General features: G+C 50.5%; 2 protein-coding genes across 2 annotated transcripts; one reads left to right on the top strand and one right to left on the bottom strand.

Annotated features, from left to right (window-relative positions):
* Window positions 1-2,202: 2,202 nt before the first annotated feature.
* IL17B (interleukin 17B) lies at window positions 2,203-5,533 on the top strand. The gene is made up of 2 exons (XM_003829044.5): window positions 2,203-2,568; window positions 4,583-5,533. The coding sequence occupies exons 1-2, from the start codon at window positions 2,414-2,416 to the stop codon at window positions 4,812-4,814; spliced, it is 387 nt and encodes a 128-aa protein (XP_003829092.2). The 5' UTR covers window positions 2,203-2,413; the 3' UTR covers window positions 4,815-5,533.
* Window positions 5,534-9,532: 3,999 nt separating this feature from the next.
* Window positions 9,533-21,294, bottom strand: PCYOX1L (prenylcysteine oxidase 1 like). The gene is made up of 6 exons (XM_008954459.4): window positions 21,025-21,294; window positions 16,338-16,544; window positions 14,971-15,145; window positions 13,028-13,239; window positions 11,682-11,822; window positions 9,533-11,189 (listed from the first exon to the last, which is right to left on the bottom strand). Exons 1-6 carry the CDS (start codon window positions 21,113-21,115, stop codon window positions 10,528-10,530), a joined length of 1,488 nt encoding a protein of 495 aa, XP_008952707.2. The 5' UTR covers window positions 21,116-21,294; the 3' UTR covers window positions 9,533-10,527.
* Between the last annotated feature and the right edge of the window lie 1,281 nt (window positions 21,295-22,575).

The following is a 22,575-nucleotide window of genomic DNA, read 5'->3' as shown; positions in this document are numbered from 1 at the left end:
CCATCCTGTTGCTGCCATTCTCTCGGCGGCATCTGGGGTTCCAGGCGGGCAGCAGCTGCAGGCTGACCTTGCAGCTTGGCGGAATGGACTGGCCTCACAACCTGGTACGTGGCGCTTCCCTGCCGCACCCCCACCCCTTTTTAAGAGCCCAAATATGTCAGTTTTTCTTTCCTATTGATTAATGGCTGCCTCTGTTTGGTTTGGAATCTGCAGAGGCGACTTCTCTGTCTTCTCCCCCAGGACTAGAAAGAAACAGAGACTGGTCACTGTAGCCATGGCCAGCAGTGCAGGCTCCTGAACGGAGCTCAGCCGGGGCACACTGAAGCCTTTTCAGACCAGAGGCGTCTGGGGAGATCCCGGCAAACTCAGTTATCGGGGTTTTTCCAGAGACCCGGCTTCTGAGGTCCTGGCTGTGTGACCTTGGGCAAGTCCTTCTGTTTCTCAGTGTCCCATCTGGAGAGTGAGGGAGGGGGACTTTGATTCTATTCTACGTTTCTCCGAGTGGAGAGCCAGAGTTTAAGAATGCCCTGTGAGAAACTCTAAAGAGAGAGCCTATTGTTAGGGAGACATTTTTTCTGCACTAGAATCTAGGACCAAAAAGGAAGAATTTAGCAACTTGAATCTCTGTTGCAGATTTTGTGCCAGCAAATACCTCTGCCAAGAGGGGCTCTGCTGAAACTTGTTTCCTAGGGTCAAGACTTGCTGGGTATCCTGGATAAAGCAGGCATGGGCCATGGGGCTGTGGGGCTGTGAGGTGAGGCATACAGGGAACATATGGAGCCTATCTCAATTTAAGAGGAGTCAGAGGTGCCTCCATCCTGGGAGCTCTGCCTCACACGCAGGCACTGTCCCTTCTCTCTGGATTCCTGGGGAGTCTGGCTTCTGCCGGGCCTGAGTCCTCTTCCTTGTGAGCCAAAGGCTTTCCTGATACTCTGGTGCTGGGAGGGAGAAGTGGATGGCAATGGGCGAGGGTGTGTGTGTGTGAGGAGGGCTTGGGGGATGGCTGGAAGAGGGAAGGCTCAGGGGAGAAGGGCAGTGCAGGCGGATAGGACATCCTTAGCCCACAACTTGCCCATCTCCCCAGCTTCATCTCATCCCCTCTTCCTCCCACCCACTCTTAATCAACATTCCATTCGATTCAGCAAAGTTCTTTTTTCTTTTTTTTGAGAGGAGTCTCGCTCTGTCGCCCAGGCTGGAGTGCAGTGGTGTGATCTCGGCTCACTGCAAGCTCCGCCTCCCGGGTTCAGGCCATTCTCCTGCCTCAGCCTCCCAAGTAGCTAGGACTACAGGCACCCGCCACCACACCCGGCTAATTTTTTTGTATTTTTAGTAGAGATGGGATTTCACAGTGTTAGCCAGGATGGTCTCGATCTCCTGACTTTGTGATCTGCCCGCCTCGGCCTCCCAAACTGCTGGCATTACAGGTGTGAGCCACCATGCCCGGCCGCAGCAAAGTTCTTAACCAGTTCAAACCTCCTCTCTCATCTTCCCCCAACCCACCCCTCCCACACCTGCAAGACTTCAACTCCCTCAGCCCATGCCTGCCATGCCTCACCTGACATGTCCCTTCCCCAGAAAAGTTTCCCAGGCCATTGTCCCAGCACAGCTAAGCAGGAGGCCCCACTCTTCTCCAGCCACACCCTGAATGGGCCCATCCTGGACTTGTCGCTAGGGACACTTGGGTGTTTGTCTTCTTGTTCACTGTCTTCCTTCTTAGACATAAATGACAGAAGGGCAGCGATGGGGACAGCCATTCATTTACTCAGTGAGTGTTCACTGAATGCATCGCGCAGACACGGGAGATATGACAGTGTGTGGAAACTGACACGTACCCCCACGGAGTCCATGCTGAGTTGGGGGCAGACATAAAAGAATTGTATACACAAACTTTAAGATTGAAGTCATGCAAGAGGTGTGTGGGTTATGAGAGCCCAAGAAAGTCCAGAGGCATCCCTAAGAAAGCGATGCTAAAGCTGACACGAGGGGTGGGAAGGTGTCCAGGAGGTGAAGAGGCAGAATGCTGCAGGCAGAGGCTGTGCAAAGTCCCTGTGGCAGGAAGGAGCATGCTGAGAGTAAGACTGAGAGAAGACCAGAGGTTGGAACACACAAGAGAGAGGAAACGGGGTAATTTGAGGAGGGAGAGCTGGGGGATGGTGGGCAGAGTCAGACCTGAGCCTGAGAGACCCCTAAGAGTAATGGGAAAGGACCATGGACCCCAAGTCTTGGCCCAGAAAGAGACTTGGCTCTCCCACCTTTGACCTGTGGCTTTCCTCCCCAGCTGTTTCTTCTTACCATTTCCATCTTCCTGGGGCTGGGCCAGCCCAGGAGCCCCAAAAGCAAGAGGAAGGGGCAAGGGCGGCCTGGGCCCCTGGCCCCTGGCCCTCACCAGGTGCCACTGGACCTGGTGTCACGGATGAAACCGTATGCCCGCATGGAGGAGTATGAGAGGAACATCGAGGAGATGGTGGCCCAGCTGAGGAACAGCTCAGAGCTGGCCCAGAGAAAGTGTGAGGTCAACTTGCAGCTGTGGATGTCCAACAAGAGGAGCCTGTCTCCCTGGGGCTACAGGTAGGCTGGGCAGTGGTGGCAAGCTGTCTTTGGGGGGTGGGGACCTTTCCTGTGCCCCAGTCATTGTAATGGTTAAGATCTCAGATTCAGAGGTCTGGGTGCTTGGGTTCGAACCCTAGCTCTGCCTCTTACTTGCCTGTGAGGCTTTGGGCAAATGGATTAGCCTTTCTGGGCCTCAGTTTCCTCAATGTAAATGGAGGCAATAGTAGTACTTCAGAGTCTTGTTAAGTGAGATATCCATGCAGAGCACTGCCCTTATTGTTCTTCAAGTCTCCGTGGAAGTGCCTGCAAGGCTTTCCCCACATGTCACTTCCTCTGCTCTGTGGGCCTCAGACGCCCTTCTCAGGTGTGGTGCTTCCAGGCGGTGTTCCAGTCTGTCTCTTATGCTGGACCTGGGCCTTCCCAGTGCCGGCATCAGAATCACCTAGGGATTCCCATGCCCAATCCAAACCTCCAGCGGTGAGGCCCAGGAAGTGCTATTTCCTATAGCTCCACGTGATCAGGGCGCACAGCAGGCTGCGATTTGGGAATCAAGACCCATTGCCCTGGATAATGATGGCAGCAGCGTCCTCTCTTGGTTGTAGCTCTGCTTCCTTGCTCAGTGCCTGACCCATAGTAAGGACCAAAGATGAAGGAAAGGGCTGACCCTGAGGTCCTCACTCACAAACCCAGGCCAGAGATTTTTCAGCCACATGACATATACCCTGAGACTCTAGAATAGCACTGTTCACCAGAACTTTCTGTGATGATGTAAAGTCCAGTATGGTAGCCACTAGCCTCATGCAGCTACTGAGCACTTGACATGTGGCTACTGTGACTGAGGGATGAACTTTGATTAATTTTTTTATTTTTTGTTTGAGACAGGGTCTCACTCTGTTACCCAGGCTGGAGTACAGTGGCATGGTCTCGGCTCACTGCAGCCTCTGCCTCCTGGGCTCAAGCAATCTTTCCACCTCAGCCTCCCAAGTAGCTGGGACCACAGGCATACCTGGCTGATTTTTTTTTATTTTTTGTAGAGACAGGATCTCACTATGTTGCCCAGGCTGGTCTCACACTCCTAAGCTCAAGCAATCCACCTGCCTTGGCCTCGCAAAGTGCTGAGATTACAGGCGTAAAGCCACCATGCTCAGCCTGATTAATTTGACACATGAAGCTAGTGGCTACTGCATTGGACAGTGCAGCTCCAGAATGTGACCATTGGAAGGGTCGGTAAAGATCCTCCAGAACGGAGCTTTTCACATCTGATTGTGCCAATGAATCACTCAGGGATCTGATAAAAATACAGCTTCAGATTTAGGAGGTTCTGCATTTCTAGCAAGCTCCCAAGCATAAGGTGATGCTAATTCTACATGTCCACAGGTCCAGTTCACCCACTTCCTTGTCCCGTATTTAGCAGATGGGGAAACCGAGGTGCAGAAAAGGAGAGGTCACAAAGCAAGTCTCTGTATGCAAGGCTCCCTGAGAGCACCAGGAGGGAACTTGTCTGCTTTGTTCATCAATGAATACCTAAAATCTAGGACAGAACTGCTCATGTGGTGAGCATGTAAGTGTTGAATGAATGGAGATTAAGTCAGAATAGAACCCAGACCTCCTGACTTCTTTGCCAGTGGAAATTAGGCATCAATAAAAATAATCCACACTTTATTTCCGTGGATTAAGTTTCCCAACAATATAAACACAGTGGGGATGGGGCAGGCAGAGGGAGGCCTTAAGCTACTCCACAATCCCCACAGCGCAACCTAGTACTGGGATGGGCATCTGGCTGCACGAAAGAAGGAAGCTGGGTGACTGGTGACCTTGAAGCTGGATAACCTTGGGGCTCTCGACTTGCCTTCCATGATCTTCAGTTTCCTCACGTGGAACATGGAGTTGATTACTGCCTTTCCTCCAGCCCAACACAGTCTTGCTGTGGAAATTAAAACTCTGATTAGGAAAGGCAGGGGTGTGGAGTATGGGTGCTGACTGGCCCTTTCCTGATCACCTTCCGCTCTGCTCTTTCTTCCGCTCCCTGCAGCATCAACCACGACCCCAGCCGTATCCCTGTGGACCTGCCGGAGGCACGGTGCCTGTGTCTGGGCTGTGTGAACCCCTTCACCATGCAGGAGGACCGCAGCATGGTGAGCGTGCCGGTGTTCAGCCAGGTTCCTGTGCGCCGCCGCCTCTGCCCGCCACCGCCCCGCACAGGGCCTTGCCGCCAGCGCGCAGTCATGGAGACCATCGCTGTGGGCTGCACCTGCATCTTCTGAATCACCTGGCCCAGAAGCCAGGCCAGCAGCCCAAGACCATCCTCCTTGCACCTTTGTGCCAAGAAAGGCCTATGAAAAGTAAACACTGACTTTTGAAAGCAAGACTTTGGGTTTGCTTTTTGTGGCTTCGAAGTCAAAACCACGGTCAGGGTAGGAGGTTCCTGGGAGGTAGATTTCAGATTAATATAAAGGATGATTTTTCATCACTCTGAGTTCTCCAATACTGAGGTGGCCTATTAGAAAATAATGTGTTCACCTCTACCACCTAGGGCCATTATGTGTTTCCTTTATTTGAGACAGGGTCTCACTCTGTCGCCCAGGGCGGAAGTCGCCCAGTCACAGCTTACTGCAGCATCAGCCTCCCCAGGCTCAAGTGATACTCCCACCTCAGCCACTCAAGTAGCTGGGACTACAGGTGTGTGCCACTACACCAAGCTAATTTTTGTATTTTTTGTAGATATGGGGTTTCACCATGTTGCCCAGGCTGATCTTCAACTCCTGGGCCTCTCTGCAGATCAGACTTCTGCCCACCTTGGCCTCCCACAGTGTTGGGATTACAGGTGTGAGCCACTACACCCGGCCCATGTGTTTCCTTTAATCTGGGTTTATAAGTCTATATTTCAGCCATGTTAATGTAGCTTGGTTGCTATAAACCAATATAGGAGTTAACAAGAGTTAACTCTACCCACTTAAGGGTCACTGGAAACAAGCTCTTTTGAGGCGGGGAGCTCCCCATCTCTGAAAGTGTTAACACCAGGCTTCTCAAAGGTATTATGGAGCAGACCCCTGCTCTGGTTGGAGTAGATGATCTAAAAAGTCTTTTTCAGCTCTGAGATTCTCTGCAGATCAGACTTAGACCCAAAGAAAGGCCTCCAGGTTGCCAAAGAGCAGGTGCTTTTAACCTGGGATAGTGCATCCCTGAAATTTTTATGTATGCACTTTTTCTGAGCTGAGGATTCCTGGTTTTGAACAGACACTCATAAGTTGAGAAGTGTCAATGTAGATCATTCTTTCTTCCAGCCCTGTCCAAAAGGGGATCTTATTAGATGGTTTGCTGATATCAGTGATTCTCAAACTTTAGTGAGCATCAGAATCTCCTGGAGGGATTGTTAAAACAGCTTGCGGGGCCCCACATCTAGAGGTTCTGATTCAGGTGGAGGCTGATACTTTGCATTTTTTTGCAGTGTTTTTCTTGCATTTCTAATATATAAACAGTTGTTCCCAGGTGATGCTGGTGCTGCTGGTCTGGGCTCTGCACTTTGAGAACCACTGGCTTATATTAAGATACTTTGTTGATCAAAAATGGCAGTGTGTTGGCTTACTCCTGTAATACCAGCACTTCGGGAAGCTGAGGCAGGCGGATTTCTTGAGCCTCAGGAATTTGAGACCAGGCTGAGAAACATGGCAAAACCTCATCTCTACAAAAAAAAAAAATACAAAAAATAGCCCAGCATGGTGGCATGCACCTGTAATCCCAGGTGTTAGAGAGGCTGAGGTGGAAGGATCACTTGAGCCTAGGGAGGTTAAGGCTGCAGTTAGCCATGACTGTGCCACTGCACTCCACCCTAGGTGACAGAGTGAGACTGTCAAAAAAAAAAAAAAAAAAAAAGCCAAAAACAGCAGTGTGGACTAATATATCCTAAAGCCCATGCTGACTCTTGATGCAAGAGTCCCCTGGATGCAACTCCCCACTTCCCCTTTTGTCCCCTAGCAATTCAATCCTCCCCCTGGGCCCTCTAACCCCTGCAGCACATCCCAAATCAGCTGTTCTAGGGTCTAAAAATACCTTCCCTCCCACAAGACAGCTGAGGGGCTAAGACTATATTCTGAGGGTAAGAATAGCTAGCACTTTAGAGTTAACTTTAATAAAAGGGCCAACCGCCCAGGACAGGAATATGTGGCTTGGCTGCTCTAACTTTAGTGCTTAAAGCAGCTTTAGCTCTGAATGTCTTAAGGGTCTAATTCATGAAAGGCCAGTGATTAGGTATGTGCCTGCCTGGGGTGGTAAGTAACTTACCTTTTTTGGTATTGTTCTAGAGTGGATACTGGTTAAAATTACCCCAGGAAGATTCGGCTGGGTTCCAGACACATGGAAAACAGACTTCCTGTGCCAGCGCATGCTGATCCCTTCAGCAGCCGCTCCTCCACCCTTGGGGCTGCTCTCCAGGTCTTAAGACTTCAGCCCCACATGAAGGGCCCACAGCTTCCAAGCCTTTTCTGTGGGGTGAGGGTGTGGGAAGAATTGAGCTGCAAGAGGGTTGCTTGTAGTCCTGGGAGACCCTAGGTGCTCTGGGGCATAGGGGCTGGTGGGGAAACCCCTCATTGTGGTAGGAGGGGGGTGTCTTACTTCTACCCAAGCATCAGGAGCCCCCAGATGCTCCATAAACACCAGCTAGTCTCATACGGATGATGCCTTTTCCTCTTTTTGGGCTTTAGATTCCTCATCCGTGAAACGAACAAATGGGATTTGGGGGCCTCTAGGGTCTTTTCCAGGCTTACCATTCTGTGACTTAGAAGCTTGGCCTTGGTGGCTGGGCTGACCACTGGCGTAGCTCCGAGTCCCAGCTGGCTCTTCCCAGGCTCCCAGTTTAAAGGCAGCAGCAGGGAGCTCAGGTCCTTTGGAGAGCTGGCTCTACACAGCACCCTGGAACTTCCTTTGGTCTGAGTCTAAGTGTGTTTCATGTTTGCCTCCTCTAGCGAGAAGCTTGCACTCCATGAGACAGGGGCTTCATCCCTTGCTCAGCACTGCACCTCCAGCACCTGGCAGTGTCCAGAGCGGATAGGGGCGCCGTGTTTGGTGAATGAGTGCACAGACGCCTCTAGGGGGAGCCCAAGATCTGCCTCCTGCCTCCCTCTATTATGCCTTCATAGGTGGGTCAGAACAAAGAATTCCTTATCAACCTCCCAGGTCCCCCACTGCCAATCACCAACCCCCATTCTACCCTCTACAGCTGCCCCTTATCCCCCAAAGTCCTGAAATTTTGTTTGGGTCACCTGCTCCAGGAGGCAGAGTTCCCATGAAGGGTATTAAACGTCTACTACACTGCATCCAGGACTGAGGATGTGTGGCCCTTTACCTGTTTTGTCTGGCTGTCTTTGCAAATGCTCTCTTCTTCCAGGGCTCCGTGAACTGCTGGGGGTTTCTGTCCAGGCCTGAGAAGGTTGGGGTGAGCCCTGGGGCAAAGGCGTCCTGTTGGTTCTTATTTCTGGAATCTGTCCTTTCCTCCCTGCCTCCAAGGAATCAGGTTTGGGCTTGGGGAGGCAGGGATTGTGGGCATTTTGGCTGGCTTTAGTTCTGAGCTGTTTGGGCCTACCCAGGTAAAGAAGGTTTCTGAAGGACATAGCCAGTTCCAATGCAGTCATGCTTGGGCATGGAGCCAAAGCCCAGACAAGGACTGAGGATCAAATGTAACTGCCTTGGTTTGTGTCTTCTGTGCACAAATTCTCTGTAGGGATGCAAGGGAGGGGTGGTTATCAGGGATAAGTTTTGTATTGTCCAGTGCTGGGCCAATACCAATTATTAATTACACCATGACAGCGCATGCCATCTTCATTTCAAACAGACCATGAAAAGATGCCATTACATACTTCGAGTTCACTGGACTTGAGAGCCCCATTTGCATGTGGCTGACATTGTGGCTCTCTCTCCAATACCCTTTCCCCCTTTGACCTTGAAGTTTGGATGAGACCACTTCTGCTCCAGGGATAGGACCTGACTGCTTTAAGCCAATCAGCTTAATCTCACACCCTCCCTGCCTGCATCATGGTTACTAGTCTCGTATCTGAATCCCAAGCCAATCCGCATGTGGCATTCCCTTGACCACAGGAATTGGTTCAGGGGTGGTCCAACTGGCCCAGAGTCCAAAATTTGGTTCAGTGCTTATGAGAGAAGACCTTCTCTTCCTGGGAGCTGTTGGCAGCCATCTTTGACTATGAGAGAAATCATGGAACTGTAAGACTGCACAGTGCTCTATGCCTGGACTTTAAAGCCATGATAACTAATAAAAACTTTTTATTGCTTAAGTCAATTTGAATTTGGTTTTCTACCACTTCATCAAAAGCCTTCTTACTTGGCTGGGGGTGGTGGCTCACATCTATAATCCCAGCACTTTGGGAGGCCAAGGCGGGTGGACCACCTGGGCTAGGAGTTTGAGACCAGCCCAGCCAACATGGCGAAACCCCATCTCTACAAAAAATACAAAAAACTAGCCAGGCAAGGTGGCAGGTGCCTGTAATCCCAGCTACTTGGGAGGCTGAGGCACAAGAATTGCTTGAACCCAGGAGGCGAAGACTGCAGTGAGCCAAGATCACACCATTGCACTATGGCCTGGGCAACAAGAATGAAACTCTTAAAAAAAAAAAAAAAAGCCTTCTTACTGATGTGTCAGTTTCATAATTTCTATAGTTATCTGTAAGTGCATGCTACTTGTACTTTCTTTCACTGCCATTACCATCACCCTGGCACAGTAAAAACCACCTCAGAGCCAGTTTGGGCCTCCACCAACTGGAAGGGTATTTTGCCCATGCATTTGGCAGTGTTGTTACTCTGGGCACCCAGGCCCTTTCCCTAAAGCCTGATTTAGCAAGGCTGGTAGGGCTTCGGCATCTGCATCTTTCTCAAGGCTCCCTCCCCTTCCTCAGAAGATACTAATGTAGTGGTTGTTCCCCGGGAACCTAAGACTTAGTTCTTCCATTACAGAAAAGAACAGGTCCAAAAGGAATGAAAAGGGCTTTTACTTTCTTTTTAAAACAAGTGATTTTTAAGGGTTTGTAGAAAAACCAAAGAAAAGCATAATTCTCCTCTTACTTCAAGCTAGTGTCTGATGAGAAAGTACCAGGCTAACCTCTGAAGAATCCTACCCCAACACCTTCTTCTTTCTTCTGCTGGGATGAACATCTAGGGGTAAGATATGACTGCTCTCTACCATCTGGGGACTTCTCTTCTTTATATTGTTGCATTCCTCAATCTTTGCATAAGGAAGAGAATGGCTAATTCCTCTAGGTGCCAAGGAAAAGCTTCCCTCTTCCTACAGCCTCGCATGTTTCTTTTCCCACTGGTTGCCAGGAAGCTTGGAGATATGGTGACGACTGTTCAGGCACACATCTCTTCCTTGGGTCCTACCACAGTCATCTCCAATATGCAGTGATGTTGACAGGCTTGGAGATGGTGACTAGGGAGTTCTGAACTAGGTACCTCAAATCTATCAAGTCCACAGTAACCAGGAGCTATGATCATTTCTTAGGTTTTCTGATCTTCCCTTCTACTTTATTTGTAACCATCTGGTTGTAAATGTTTTCTTGTAGGTTGCCTCAATTGATTGTCCATTGTGGGAGTAGGTAGTGAAAAACAGTAATAAAATAAGACTCATAGTTCTCTGCCTTATATTCCCTCCCTTAGTCTTCTGGTTTCTAGCTAAGAAACCAAGTCTGAAGCACCTTGTGAAGATGAACTTTTTTCTTCTTAAAAAAAATAAATAAAACAAATATACTGGCTTGGATTTCCTTCTCTTTTCTTACTTTCCCCCTTAAAAAAAAGCAGCAGCCGCCATGTGGACCCTTAATATAGGCAGACAGTAGGTCACCTGGAGATGCTTGATACATGAGGGGTCAGAAAGAAGCCTGGTGGGCGAGCATGGCTTATTCAGTCCTGGGCTGCTGTGGGATGATCCATCTTCAGTGGGGGATGAAAGTTCCCAGGCTCTCCCTAGAGTCCTCACAGTTCAGTCTTGACCTTGTGCATCAAATCTTTTTGATCAATCTTGTCTAGGTCCTGGTACCAGCGGTTGTAAGCCAGCAAGGCCACATTCTTGGCAGCCACGGCCATCACCTCCACGGAGCTGGCTGCCCACTCCAGGGCATTGAGGTAGAAGAGCTGGTCATGGAGTGCAAACCTCGGGAGCGTGGGGCGGGAGCCATAGAGGGGATGGGCCTGCCACTCAGCTGTCTGCACTGAGTAATAGGAACGGAACAGGGTCTTTAGCTGGGTCCGAAAGAGGGGCTTGGGGGACTGGACTCGCCAAACAGCTGCCTCCTGGGGCTGCTTTCGCCGGAAGCTGGCAGAGATGTTGACAGGGCAGATGTTGTCCAGAGTGCAGAAGAAGCTGGGGAAATCTGTGGTAAGGATGTTGGCAAAGGGGAAAAGCTTAGGGTCTGGGAAACCGAAGTAGGACGAGTTGAGGTAGCCGTGGACCAAGGAGACGACGGTGGGCTGGAAAGAGCCCTGCACGTCATCAATGGGCGGGTGGAAGCCTGCAAAGGTTAAGTTGCTGCTGCTGTTGTCCAGGTGCAGGGGGGTGGCGATGACCACGATGTCATAGAAGTCAGAGCTGTTGCCTACCTCATTCTCATACGCCACCTGGTACAGGGCTTTCCCCTCTGGAAAGAAAAGAGCACAAAAGTCAACTTTCCCTTGGCTTCTACCCACTGAACTCCCTACTGGGGTCCAGCATTGAGGTACAACGAGACCCTGGTGCTCAGGGTGCAGCAGGGCTGTCTAAATGGTGGGTCCTGGCCTCTCCATGCTGATGCGGCTGCAGATGAAGCAAGGGGCATGGAGTCAGGAGACTCAGTTTCTGCTCTGCTTCCGCCGCTGGCCAGTTGGGGGAGCGTGGGCAAGGATGTCATTCAAAGTCCTCATCGGTCAACAGAAAAAGGCTGGGTCGATGGAAGTCTCAGCTTTCTGGCTGACATCTGAATTGGGGAAACAGCACCCTCTAGTGTCACCTGGCAGGGTTGGGGCTTCTCAATGCTTTTTCGGAAATACTCCCCAGGGGGATCACAGACCAGGGCTGAGGTACAAAGGAGGCAGAAGTGTCTGTCCACTGGCTGGGAATGGCATGCCTGCCCACTCCCGCCCTGTCTACTCACCTGTGCTGTGCAGGGTCACAGAGGTCACTGTGGCATGGATCACATTGGCCTTGGTGAGCTTCAGCAAACCGGAACAAACCAGCTTATTGCCTCCTTCCACAGACCACAGGCTGCCTTGGGCCCCGGCTAGTGACATGGCTCCTGGGCAAAGCGGGAAGTGGGTGCTGATAGGTTGTCAGGGCCGTGGGGCAGGAGGGCTGGGGAGTCCAGTACTATTCGACTGGGCCTCCCTGCCAGAGCAAAACTCTCCCAACCATGGGCATGGGGAGATGGCAAACATACAAGTAAGTACAACAAAGTGCACAATGCTATGGGGGAGAGACACTGTGCTCAACGAAAGAGCCAGCTCCCAGAGACCACATATTGTGAGGTCTATTTATGCAGAATGCCCAGACTAGGCAAATCCACAGAAACAGAAAGCAGATCTGTAGCTGCCCAGGGCTGGGAGGCTGGGGGGTGTTGGGGAGGTGAGGGCTAAAGGGCAAGGGGTTTCTTTCTGGGGTGATAAAAATGTCCTAAAATTGATTGTGGTGATGGTTTCAGAACTCCAAATGTGCTAAAAACCACTGAATTGTGCAATTTAAATGGGCGAATTATATGGTATGTGAATTCTATATATCTCTACACAAAAATGCTATGAAGGAGACACACAAGATACTGAAAGAGTGAGCAGGGAACACTAAGGCGACACTGAGGCAGGGCCTGAAGGCTGCGAAGGAGCCAGCATGTGCAGAGCCAGATGAACAGTATCGAGGGTACGAGGGAGGTGCTTGTTATTGTAAACCTTTGCATTCATTTATTTAACAAAAATATACCGAGTGCCTAGTATGACTTAGGCACTGTTCTGTGTTTGCAATGTATCAGGGAACAATAGACAAGGATTCCTGCTCTTGTGAAGCCTACATTCTCCACTCCTGTGGTCTGTGCTAGCAGACAGTGAGCTACACACAGGCCCAGCCACCCCCGTGAAGAGCTGGGAAGAGGAGGTGCTCTCACAGTGGCTCAAAGGCCTCAACAGGGCAGTTCTTGAAACCAAAGTGTAGAGAGCAGAGCATTATCTCAGCTCTAACATTTACACACATGCAAGGGATTATGAAGCAATTGGGAGTGGTAGAAACACACTGGACCTGTGATCTGAGCCTTGCTTTCACTGTCTGTGAAGTGGGGTGATACTATCTCCTGCCAACTCATGGCCAGTCCCAGAATCAGGCAGGATGGGGCAGCAGAGTGCCTATGTGACTGTAATGAGCTGGATAAAAGTGAGGTTATTATGGGGACCCCCAGCCCATTCTGAGCACCTTGGGTGGAGGAGGGGCAGGTGGGCAGGCCAAGGGTTGGACGCTTACCTGCAAAGGCGGGCATCGCTGCTGACTGGCCATAGCTGGCCCGCAGGACAGCAGAAACGACATCATCAATAAAGCGCTGCGTGACGCCCACCTGCAGCAGGGACTCAGCCACAGAGTGCTGGGTCATGTTAACAAAGGTGGACTCCCCCAGTGAGTAGAGCAGCTCCTCCACACCCGAGAAGGCATAGCCGTGGGCCTGGTACTTATAGATCCTAGAAGACACATAGAGCTGGAGTCCTTGTGCAGGAAGGCTTTTTGCCTGACCACCTGCCCCTGGGTTATAGTGCCTGGGAGGCCCACCAGGAACCCATCACTTCCTCTACATGGAGTGGTGGGAGAAGAGGCTGGTTATGTTCCCCGGCACCTGTTCTCTGACTGTGGCGGGCCTGTCCCACCTAAAGGGAGTGTGAAGGTATGGAATCCTTCTAGGCCTGGCTTCACATCACGGCTGTGCTGAGTAACAACTGTATCACTGCTCTGAGCCACTCCCTGCCTGAGGTCATAGTTCATAACCCTTTCTTCACCCAGCTGGGGCTATGGCCCACCCCTGCTGACACATCTCCTTCTCCAACAGTGTCAGCTCTGCCACAGCTTCTAGGACCTGATGACACACTGCAACTTCATGCTGATACTGTCACCTTCTCTGCCAGTCCAGCCTGTCCTCTCCTCTGGCTTCATCTGACAGGGCTCCCACTCACCCCCAGGCTCATGTCCTGTCGCTCTATCACTCATGCAACCTCACTAGCATGGATTGGAACCATCGATGGATTTCCTGACTGGCTGGCCTTTGAAATGTTGCCCATTCTAGGGCTTCTTTTGTAAACATGTTGAGTTTGGTTATCAATAGGACACGAGATAGAGGTGTCCAGAAAGTTGAAATGTGGGTCTGGAAGTGAAGAGGAAACTAGGGCTGAGAGGGAGAAGTCATTTCCCATAAAACATAGAAGTCAACATTATTGGTCTGGATATAATTGATAAGGGAGAAAAATATCAGAAAGAGAGGTAAGGAAATAAGCTTTGGGTGACATCTGGAGAATATAAGGAAGAAGTGCTATGAACAGCAGAGTTATAGAATGGGAAGGGAGTGGAGAAGTGCCAGGAACCAGGGCAGGAGGGCACAGGCCACACTTGAGTGACACTGAAGGGAGGCAGACAGTGATGGGGTCCGGGGAGCAGCCCCTGCGCCTTAGGCTGGAAGCAGGGAGCACCTTCAGGAGGGACTTTGGGGAAAGGTGGAGTGACAGCTTGGTGAACAGGGCGGGAACAGACCACTTGCCCTCCATATCTGGGACAAAAGGTGATGGGGAGGGGGCTGGAGCCCAAGGATAGGAGGAGTGGTGAAGAAAGGTGTTTATTCTAGATGGAAAAATGAGGATAACAAAGTTTGCAAATGAGTGGTCCACAGGCTGCATCTGCCCTGCAGAAGTGTTTCATTTGGCTTACAAGATGAATTGGTTGCAAATGTTGAAAAACTGAAAAGATTTCACACACGACTCTGGATTTCTAGCTTCTTCTGAAAAGTGAGTAGATCTAGCCACATGAGGTGGGCATTGTACACGGCTGGCTGCAGATGGCTGCGGTGGAGGGCTGGCTGCCTCCTTCAGAGGGGGCCTTGTTCTGCTCTCTTCCACCTGCTGATTCACTGACTCACATCCCAGTTCAGCCCTTGTTAAGCGACTGAGTTTGCAACCCATGCTTTTATTAGTATCAGTGTAGTAGAGGGTAAGAAAATGAGAGTCAATGTGACAATACTAGGGAGACCATTACTGGACCAAATACGGCCATTCCTCATGCCAGGGGCTTGCTCTGAGCCTGCACTGAATTGTGCTGGCTCAATTCAGCAAGGACCTTTTCCTTTTTCACAAAGTACAGTCAAGCTGGTTCCTCCCCCACCTCTTCTCGGTTCCCCTGGAACGCCATCCCCACAGCTCTGCCAGCCCTACCTCATGAACTTCTCCATGACCTCCTCCACCCACATCTGCAGCCTCAGGAAGCTGATGCCATAGTGCCACCAGAGGCGGAAGAGGTTCAGCAGGTACCAGTCAGTCTCCTCCAGCACGAAGTGCTCCCCGCCGAAGATGGCGCTCCTGCCCACCACCTCGCGCCGGTGCCTCAGCCCTGCAGAGACAAAGAGGAGCCCCTCAGGTCCCCTCCAAGACTTGGGGCCCTCTTGATGCAAATGGACTGGTCCATTAAAGGAAACACAAATGCTATGGTTTGTTCATTTGTGCTGCTTGTTAATAAACAGTAAACAGATGCACTGGGAAAATGTGTGGACTACCTAGTCAATAAAAAAATGAAAATGAAAATAATGTAACATTTTACATTTTTTTTCCCCAGGAGGATCCACAAGTGAGGGAAATTCAGATTTTATCCCAGAATGTCCAGGGGGTGACAGCCACTGGGCTTGTTTGGAGATGGTGGCCTTGGGCACTGAGATCACTTGGAAGTTATCCTAGCTCCTTACAGCCATCCTGCACTCTGCAACTTGACAGAGCAGTGGACTCCTAAACACAGACAGAGCTGCTATGACTTGTTCCTTCCCCACCCCCACATACTACACACACTGCTCTCCACTTTAACAATACACTGTATCTTGGAGATTGCCCTGTATCTGGGCATAAAGACTTCCCCATTCTGACTGCTGAACAGCCTATTGTGTAGTTATACAATAATTTGTTTAACCCCAGGTCCTAGTGGATAGGCAGCTAGGATACTTTCAGCCTTTTGCTATTACAAACAATGCTGTAATGAATAACTTGGTATCTATGCTACTTTGCACATCTGTAAGACCACCTGTAGCATCACTTCTGAGAAGCAGAGTTTCTGCATCAAACAGAACGTGTATTGGACAGATGCTGCTAGGTTTGAATCCCACCTCTCGCTGTAATGGCTTTAGCTTAAATCTATACATTTTCTGAGCCTCAGTTGCCTTAAGAGGAGATATAACACTCATCTTGCAGGTTGGTAGAGGGGAGCTGAGGTAATGCCTACATACCACCCAGAAGGTGCCTGGCAAGCACCAGCATGTGGAAGGTGATATAATCACGATTATTTAGAGGCAGCAAATTGAAAAGGAAAGAAACTGGCCTAGGAGTCAAACCTGAGTTCTAATCCCGGCTCTGCAACTAACTCACTGTGTAACCTCAGGCAAGTTCCTTCCCCTCTTTTGTCTCTGTTGCTCCATCTGTAAAATGAGATTGGGCCACATGACCTTCTGGCCTTGATGGTCTGGGAAGTCTGAGAAGGGCCCAGTGCTGTCACTAGCCCCAGGGCGCTGGGCACTGGAGCCCCAGGACCGACCACTCACCCAGCAGCTTGACGAAGTCCTGCATGTGCAGGCTCAGGGAGTGGAAGGAGGCAGCCCCGCTCTCGTAGTGCTGCTTGTTGACTGAGATGGTGGCCAAGCGGCCACCCACGGTTCCCTTCTCGTACACGTCGATCTGCACCCGAGGTCCAAAGTGCTGCTGGAGAAAATGGGCCACAGCAGAGCCCCCAATCCCAGCCCCAACCACCGCTGTCAGCAGGCCCGGGAGGTAGGGAAGAAGAGAGACAGAACATGAGAGTGAGAGGCTGCAGTTCACACTTTGTATCCTCCTGCGCTGGTAGTTCCCAGGTGCTTAAATTTCCTAGGCTTATAACATTTCCAAAAGGAAATCTGCAGACTGAGTTGTCAGTAGAGCTATTAATAAGCAAAGGCAAACCTGCAAACTGCTGCCTACTATACCTTCGTTTCATAAAGAAAAAGGTATTTTGCAGCAAAAGACCAGCAAAGAATACTGAAAGTCAGGATGACCAATTAAAGAGAATAAATTTAGTTTTATATAAAATTCACTACCTTGCTTCTAATTTTCTTATTTCCCTATGAATTGTTAAAAGTTACTGACCAGTTCTGTTCAGTGATCAGTGTTTGGAAACCAGGCCTTAATCCAGGGATTGGCAAACTACAGCCTGCAGGCCAAATCCAGAAAGATGCCTGTTTTTGCAAACTAGAGTTTTATTGAAACACAGCCATGATGCTCTTTCTTTCAATTATTGTCTATGACTGTTTTCATTTTAGGCAGAGTTGAGTAGCTGCAACAGAGACTGCATGGCCTGAAAAGCCTAAAATATTTACTCTCTGGCCATTTACAGAAAAAGTATGCCAACTCCTGGTCTAGTCCAACCTACTATCGGACACCTAAATCATCCTTATGTCTGTGTTTGTCAAGACTGGAATGTATCTGCCAGGCGCGGTGGCTCACGCCTGTAATCACAACACTTTGGGAGGCCTGCGGGGGGCAGATCACCTGAAGTCAGGAGTTCGAGACCAGCCTGACCAACATGGTGAAACCCTGTCTCTACTAAAAATACAAAATTAGCTGGGTGTGGTGGCGCATGCCTGCAATCCCAGCTACTCAGGAGGCTGAGGCAGGAGAATCGCTTGAACCTGGGAGGCGGAGGTTGTGGTGAGCTGAGATCGTGCCATTGCACTCCAGCCTGGGAAACAAGAGCAAAACTCCATCTCAAAAAAAAGAGACTGGAATGTACTCTGTGATGGATTGTTCATTACCCTACAGGACACTATATTCCAGTTTGAAATCTTGTTACAAAGTTTCAGCTTTTTTGGGTCTTATCATACACTGTCTTTACTGTACCTCCTGCCTTCCTGTTATTTGTAAACTTGGTTTACATGCCATCACTATTCTCATCGAAGTCACTGATAAGAATGTTTCCTGGGACAGGGCTTGGAGGTGCTGCTAGGAAACCACTGCCTGGACAGACATCAATCAGTTTTTTTTCAAACAGGATCTGGCTCTGTTGCCCAGGCTGGAGTGCAATGGCATGATATTGGCTCACTGCAAACCTCCCAGGCTCCCAAGTAGCTAAGACTACAGGCACATGCCACCATGCCCGACATATTTTTCGTAGAGATGAGGTTTCACCATGTTGCCCAGGCTGGTCTTGAACTCCTGAGCTCAAGTGATCCTCCTGCCTTGGCCTCCCCAAGTGCTGGAATTACAGGCATTAGCCACTGTGCCTCGCCTGACACTAATCATTAAACAGTCCAGTGAGAGAACTATAAACCAGCTATGAAGCTACTGAACTGGACTACCACCCTACCTATAATTTTTGCTCACCATGTATCTGAAACACCACTCTCTTCTCATCAGACAGTCCAGAGGCCTTACCCAAAAAGAAAATTAAATAAATCTGGTGTAATTTGTCCTTACTGGACCCATTTGGACCCACAGAGTACCAGTTCCTGCCAGAAGTCACAGGCAATCCTCAGACGGCACCAGGTTCTCTATGATCTGGCCTCTGCTTACTTATTCCATTTCCTGCTTTACCCTCCCAAGATGCCACCTTCTTGTCTGTCTCGGCTTCTCTTATTGTGGGCACATAGCTTTGTTCTCTCATGCCTGGGCCTTTGCCCGAGCTGTTCCCTTTGATAGGAGTGCCATCACCCTGTGTCTCACTGGCTTCAACAGCCCTCAGATGTCACCTATAACTTGGCTTGACTGACCCACCTGAGGTGAGTCAGGTGTTCCTCCTGCATATTCCCACAGCACACTCTGCTTAGCCGTACTGTAGTCAAGTTATTTAAGGACAGAGAGAGAGTGCATGGTCACTATGTCCCCAGATCCTGGTGGACAGTAGAGTTCATGAAGTATTTTTTCTGTGTTGAAAGAATAAACCACTTCCTCTCTCAGTACTTACAAAGCCACTTCCAAGACAGCTTTGGATTTTATTTTAACCACTGTGCTCCCATCCCCTCCATGTGCAAAGAGTCCCAAATTACCCATTTTTCCAGAGAAATTGATATTAAGGCCTAGAAGCTGCCCAAGATCAGGAAGCAGAAGACACCACTTCATTGTGAACCAGCTCATTTAACACAACTGACACCAATTCTCTAATTTACAGTAAGATGTCCTGGGGCACAACGAAAAATCAAACAGGCTTCTGTCCCCCAGGACCCCAGCATGGAACGGGCAGACAGACTCCTGCGCAATTAGCAACGACAACCCATGATGAAGTGCAACAGGGTTCCAGGACATCCTGAAGGGGAAGCAGTGAATTCTGCCCCAGAGGGTGTGGGGACACAGACTTCTTGGGGAAATAAGATTTCATGCAAGATGCTGGAGGACAATCAGCTTTGTCAGTGAGAGGACACGCACACTCTGCAAAGAGACCAGCATGAGAAGGGCAGCATATGGAACTATATGGGTGGGTTTAGAGGGTCCTGATGCCACTTGGGGGTTCTCAGATTTGGTCCTGCAGAAGCACAAGCATTAAGCCATCCTAACAGGAATCCGCATTCTTGTTGTGGGTAGAGTCCAAACCACCAAGGATGAACAGAGGCTCCTGTCAGAGGGCTGAGGAAAATCTAGAAAGCTGAAGGGCAGTGAGGCATTGCCAAGTGTCCTGCTCTGGATGACTCTTGGATGGGGCCAGAAGGGCCAGCTGGGAGGAAGGAGGCAGAGAGCTCCATGTTGCCACAATGCAGCAATTCTGCTGGGTGGAGGTCCTGCTCCTTCCCCAATGGTGAGAAATGTCCTGTCCTGTTGCCTGTTCCTAAGAAAACGGGGAGTGCCCTGCATATTCCCACAGCACACTCTGCTTACTCCTAGCCACACTGTATTCAAACGATCTAAGGACACAGAGAGAACACATGGTCACTCATGGATACTGCCTGCCTAACTCTTCCACATCCTTCAAAGCCTGGCTCAAACTCCACCTTCTCCATGAGGGCTTCTCTGGCTACTCTAGCCTCAGGATTCTCTTTTCTTGGCAAGCACTAAACTCTCAGTCTCAAACTGGTTTCTGGCATGCTTCAGTCTTCTTAACCCTGTATGGCCTGGGCTGTGGTTCTGCTACACAAGAAGCTTTAGCACTGCACTGGACCCTGTAAGTTTGTGATGCTTCTATCAGATGTTCCAGGCACTCCTGCCAACTGGGGTGCATGGAGAGTGGCCTAGCGGAATAGGGTCTTTGTCCTCCCACCCCGAAGCCCAGGATCTCTGCCTGTGGGAATATCACGTGTGAGGGACTTGAAAATCTTCACGAGTCATGTAGTTAAAATGACAGTTGTTGAGGGAGGAAAAAAAAAAGCAACTGTAAACACATATGACACTCTAGTCAATGATATGCACGATGAAGTATTTAGTGAGGTGTCCTGATGTCTGCAATTTATTTGGAGTTGCATCAAAATGTAGGCTGGATTCGTGGATGTCTAGAACAGTGCGTGATAGTTATGTGACACAGCAAGTATAGCAGCAGTTAATGGCAGAATGTAGGTGGTGGGTATACAGATGACCACTATAAAATTCTTGCTGTACATCTGAACATTTTCAAAATAAAGTATTGGGGAAACCACACACACAATAAACAAAAAGACTGTTGTTAAAAGTTCCCCGTTCTGTCAGCAAATCTCCAGCAGACCTAGTGTTCTGTCTCTGCCAGGACTGTCTCCTATCGACCTGGGGGTGGTTTGGCTTAGATGTTACTTCCAGGAAGCCCTCCCAGGGCCGCAAAGACAGGGTGAAGCGCCCCTCCTCTGCATGCACCGTACTTCCTCAGCTCAGCACGGACTTCCCTGTACTGTGAGGGCTGTACCCCCAGCAGGAACTACAGCACCACGTCTGCTACACAGAGAGCCCTCAACCAACCTCTGGGAATGCCATCGCCCAGCCTCTCTGTCCTCTGTCACCCGGGCGCCTAGCCAACAGCCAGGACCATGGCAGATGCTCAGCGACCCTGGACATCCCGGTGAGATCCGCGGCCAGTCCTGCCCAGGCCTCTTTTCCGTCCTAGGTGGCCCTCTTCACATGCCATGCCCCGGCCCCATCAGGACCTTCCCTGCCGCGTCCCCTTCGGCGCCTCTCCTCCACCCAGCTCCTTTTCCGAGGACCCCTCCCTCACCCAGCCGCCCTCCTATACCCCACCTAGCTGAGAACTGAGAACCCTTTACCCGCCGGCCCTCCCCAGCTGGGAACCCCACCGCGTCCTTCCCGCACCGATTTTGCCCGGCGGGGCATCTCCGCCAGCAGCGGCGGCGGCGGCGAGGAGCGCGGTCAACGCGGCGAGCAGCGGGGCTGCGCGGGCCATGGCGGGCGGCGAGCGGGCAGCACGCCGGGTTCAGGCGCTAGCGGGTTGGCGCTCGGCTCTCCGCCCCGCCCCGGCGCCCCACTGGCAGTCCCGCCTTCCTGCCGCGCCAGACCCAGCTCCGCATTGGCCGAGCCGCCGTCCCTCTCCAGCACGAGGCCCTCATTAGCTCCATCTCTCTCGGGGTAGGCTCTCTCATTGGCAGCTTCCCCGTTCCGCCCCCTGCATGCGGGCTCCTCATTGGCTGGGTTCATTCTTGCCCGGCGCAGGTGTGCCCGCCTCGGGTCCTCAGCATCAGGACCAGGGCCCAGCTGCGGCAGAGGGATGAAACAGACCAAAGTGAAGCTTTGAAGACCTCGGTTATGTCCAGCCTCTGCGTTATTAGCTCTGTATCTTCTCTGTGTCTGTTTCCTCTTTTATAACACAGACGAAGAATCCTGCTCCACCTTTCTAGGTGGTTGTAACCATCTTATGAGATAAGGGAAGCCGTTTGCAGTGTCTGCAAGTGCTGGAAATTGCTGACCAAGCATGCGGCCAGGGTGGTAAGACGCTACCCTATTCATATGCTGACACAAGCCCTGTGCTTTCTATACTGCTGTTATTTATGTGTTTGCAGTTTTTATATAGTTAATATCTCTGCTTTCTGCTTCCTAAAAACCAAAAGGCGGGGGAGGGTTTCATCTACTCTCTTTTCAGAAAGGAGAAAAGGAGGGATAAACTCCCATTTTCATCCTCTAAGAAGACAAGAGCAGCAGCTCAGACTTGCTAGTTTATCACGCTGTGAAAAACAGACTTCCTCTGGCAGAAAATAAAGTTAGGGATGAGTTTCAGAATAAAGAAAACCCGGAGGCTGGGGGTGGCTCAAGCCTGTAATCCCAGCATTTTGGAAGGTCAGGCGGGAGGATCGCTTAGGCCAGGAGTTTGAGACCAGCCTGGGCAACATAGTGAGACTCTGAGACCCCGTCTCTTAAAAAAAAAAAATTCGCCAGGAGTGGTGGTGCACACCTGTAGTCCTAGCTATTCAGGAGGCAGAGGTGGGAGGCTTGAGACCGGTAGTTTGAGGTTACAGTGTTCTATGATTGTGCCACTGCACTCCAGCCTGAGTGACAGAGTCCCTGTCTTTAAAAATAAATAAATATATAAAAATAAATGAAATCCATATTTACTCAGTGAGATTATGGCTAAAATAAGAAACTGGGCCGGGCACAGTGGCTCATGCCTGTAATCCCAGCAGTTTGGGAGGCCGAGGTGGGCAGATCACTTGAGGTCAGGAGTTCGAGACCAGCTCGGCCATCATGGTGAAACCTCATCTCTGCTAAAATGCAAAAATTAGCTGGGCTTGGTGGTGTGCGCCTGTAATCCCAGCTACTCGGGAGGCTGGGGCAGGAGAATCGCTTGAACCTGGGAGGCACATGTTGCAGTGAGCCGAGATTGTACCACTGCACTCCACCGTGGGTGACAGA

The sequence above is a fragment of the Pan paniscus genome, chromosome 4 (genome assembly GCF_029289425.2).
Source record: "Pan paniscus chromosome 4, NHGRI_mPanPan1-v2.0_pri, whole genome shotgun sequence".
Lineage (NCBI taxonomy): Eukaryota > Metazoa > Chordata > Mammalia > Primates > Hominidae > Pan > Pan paniscus.
The sequence above is the reverse complement of the archived record's forward strand: the minus strand, read 5'-3'. Positions and strand labels throughout refer to the sequence as shown.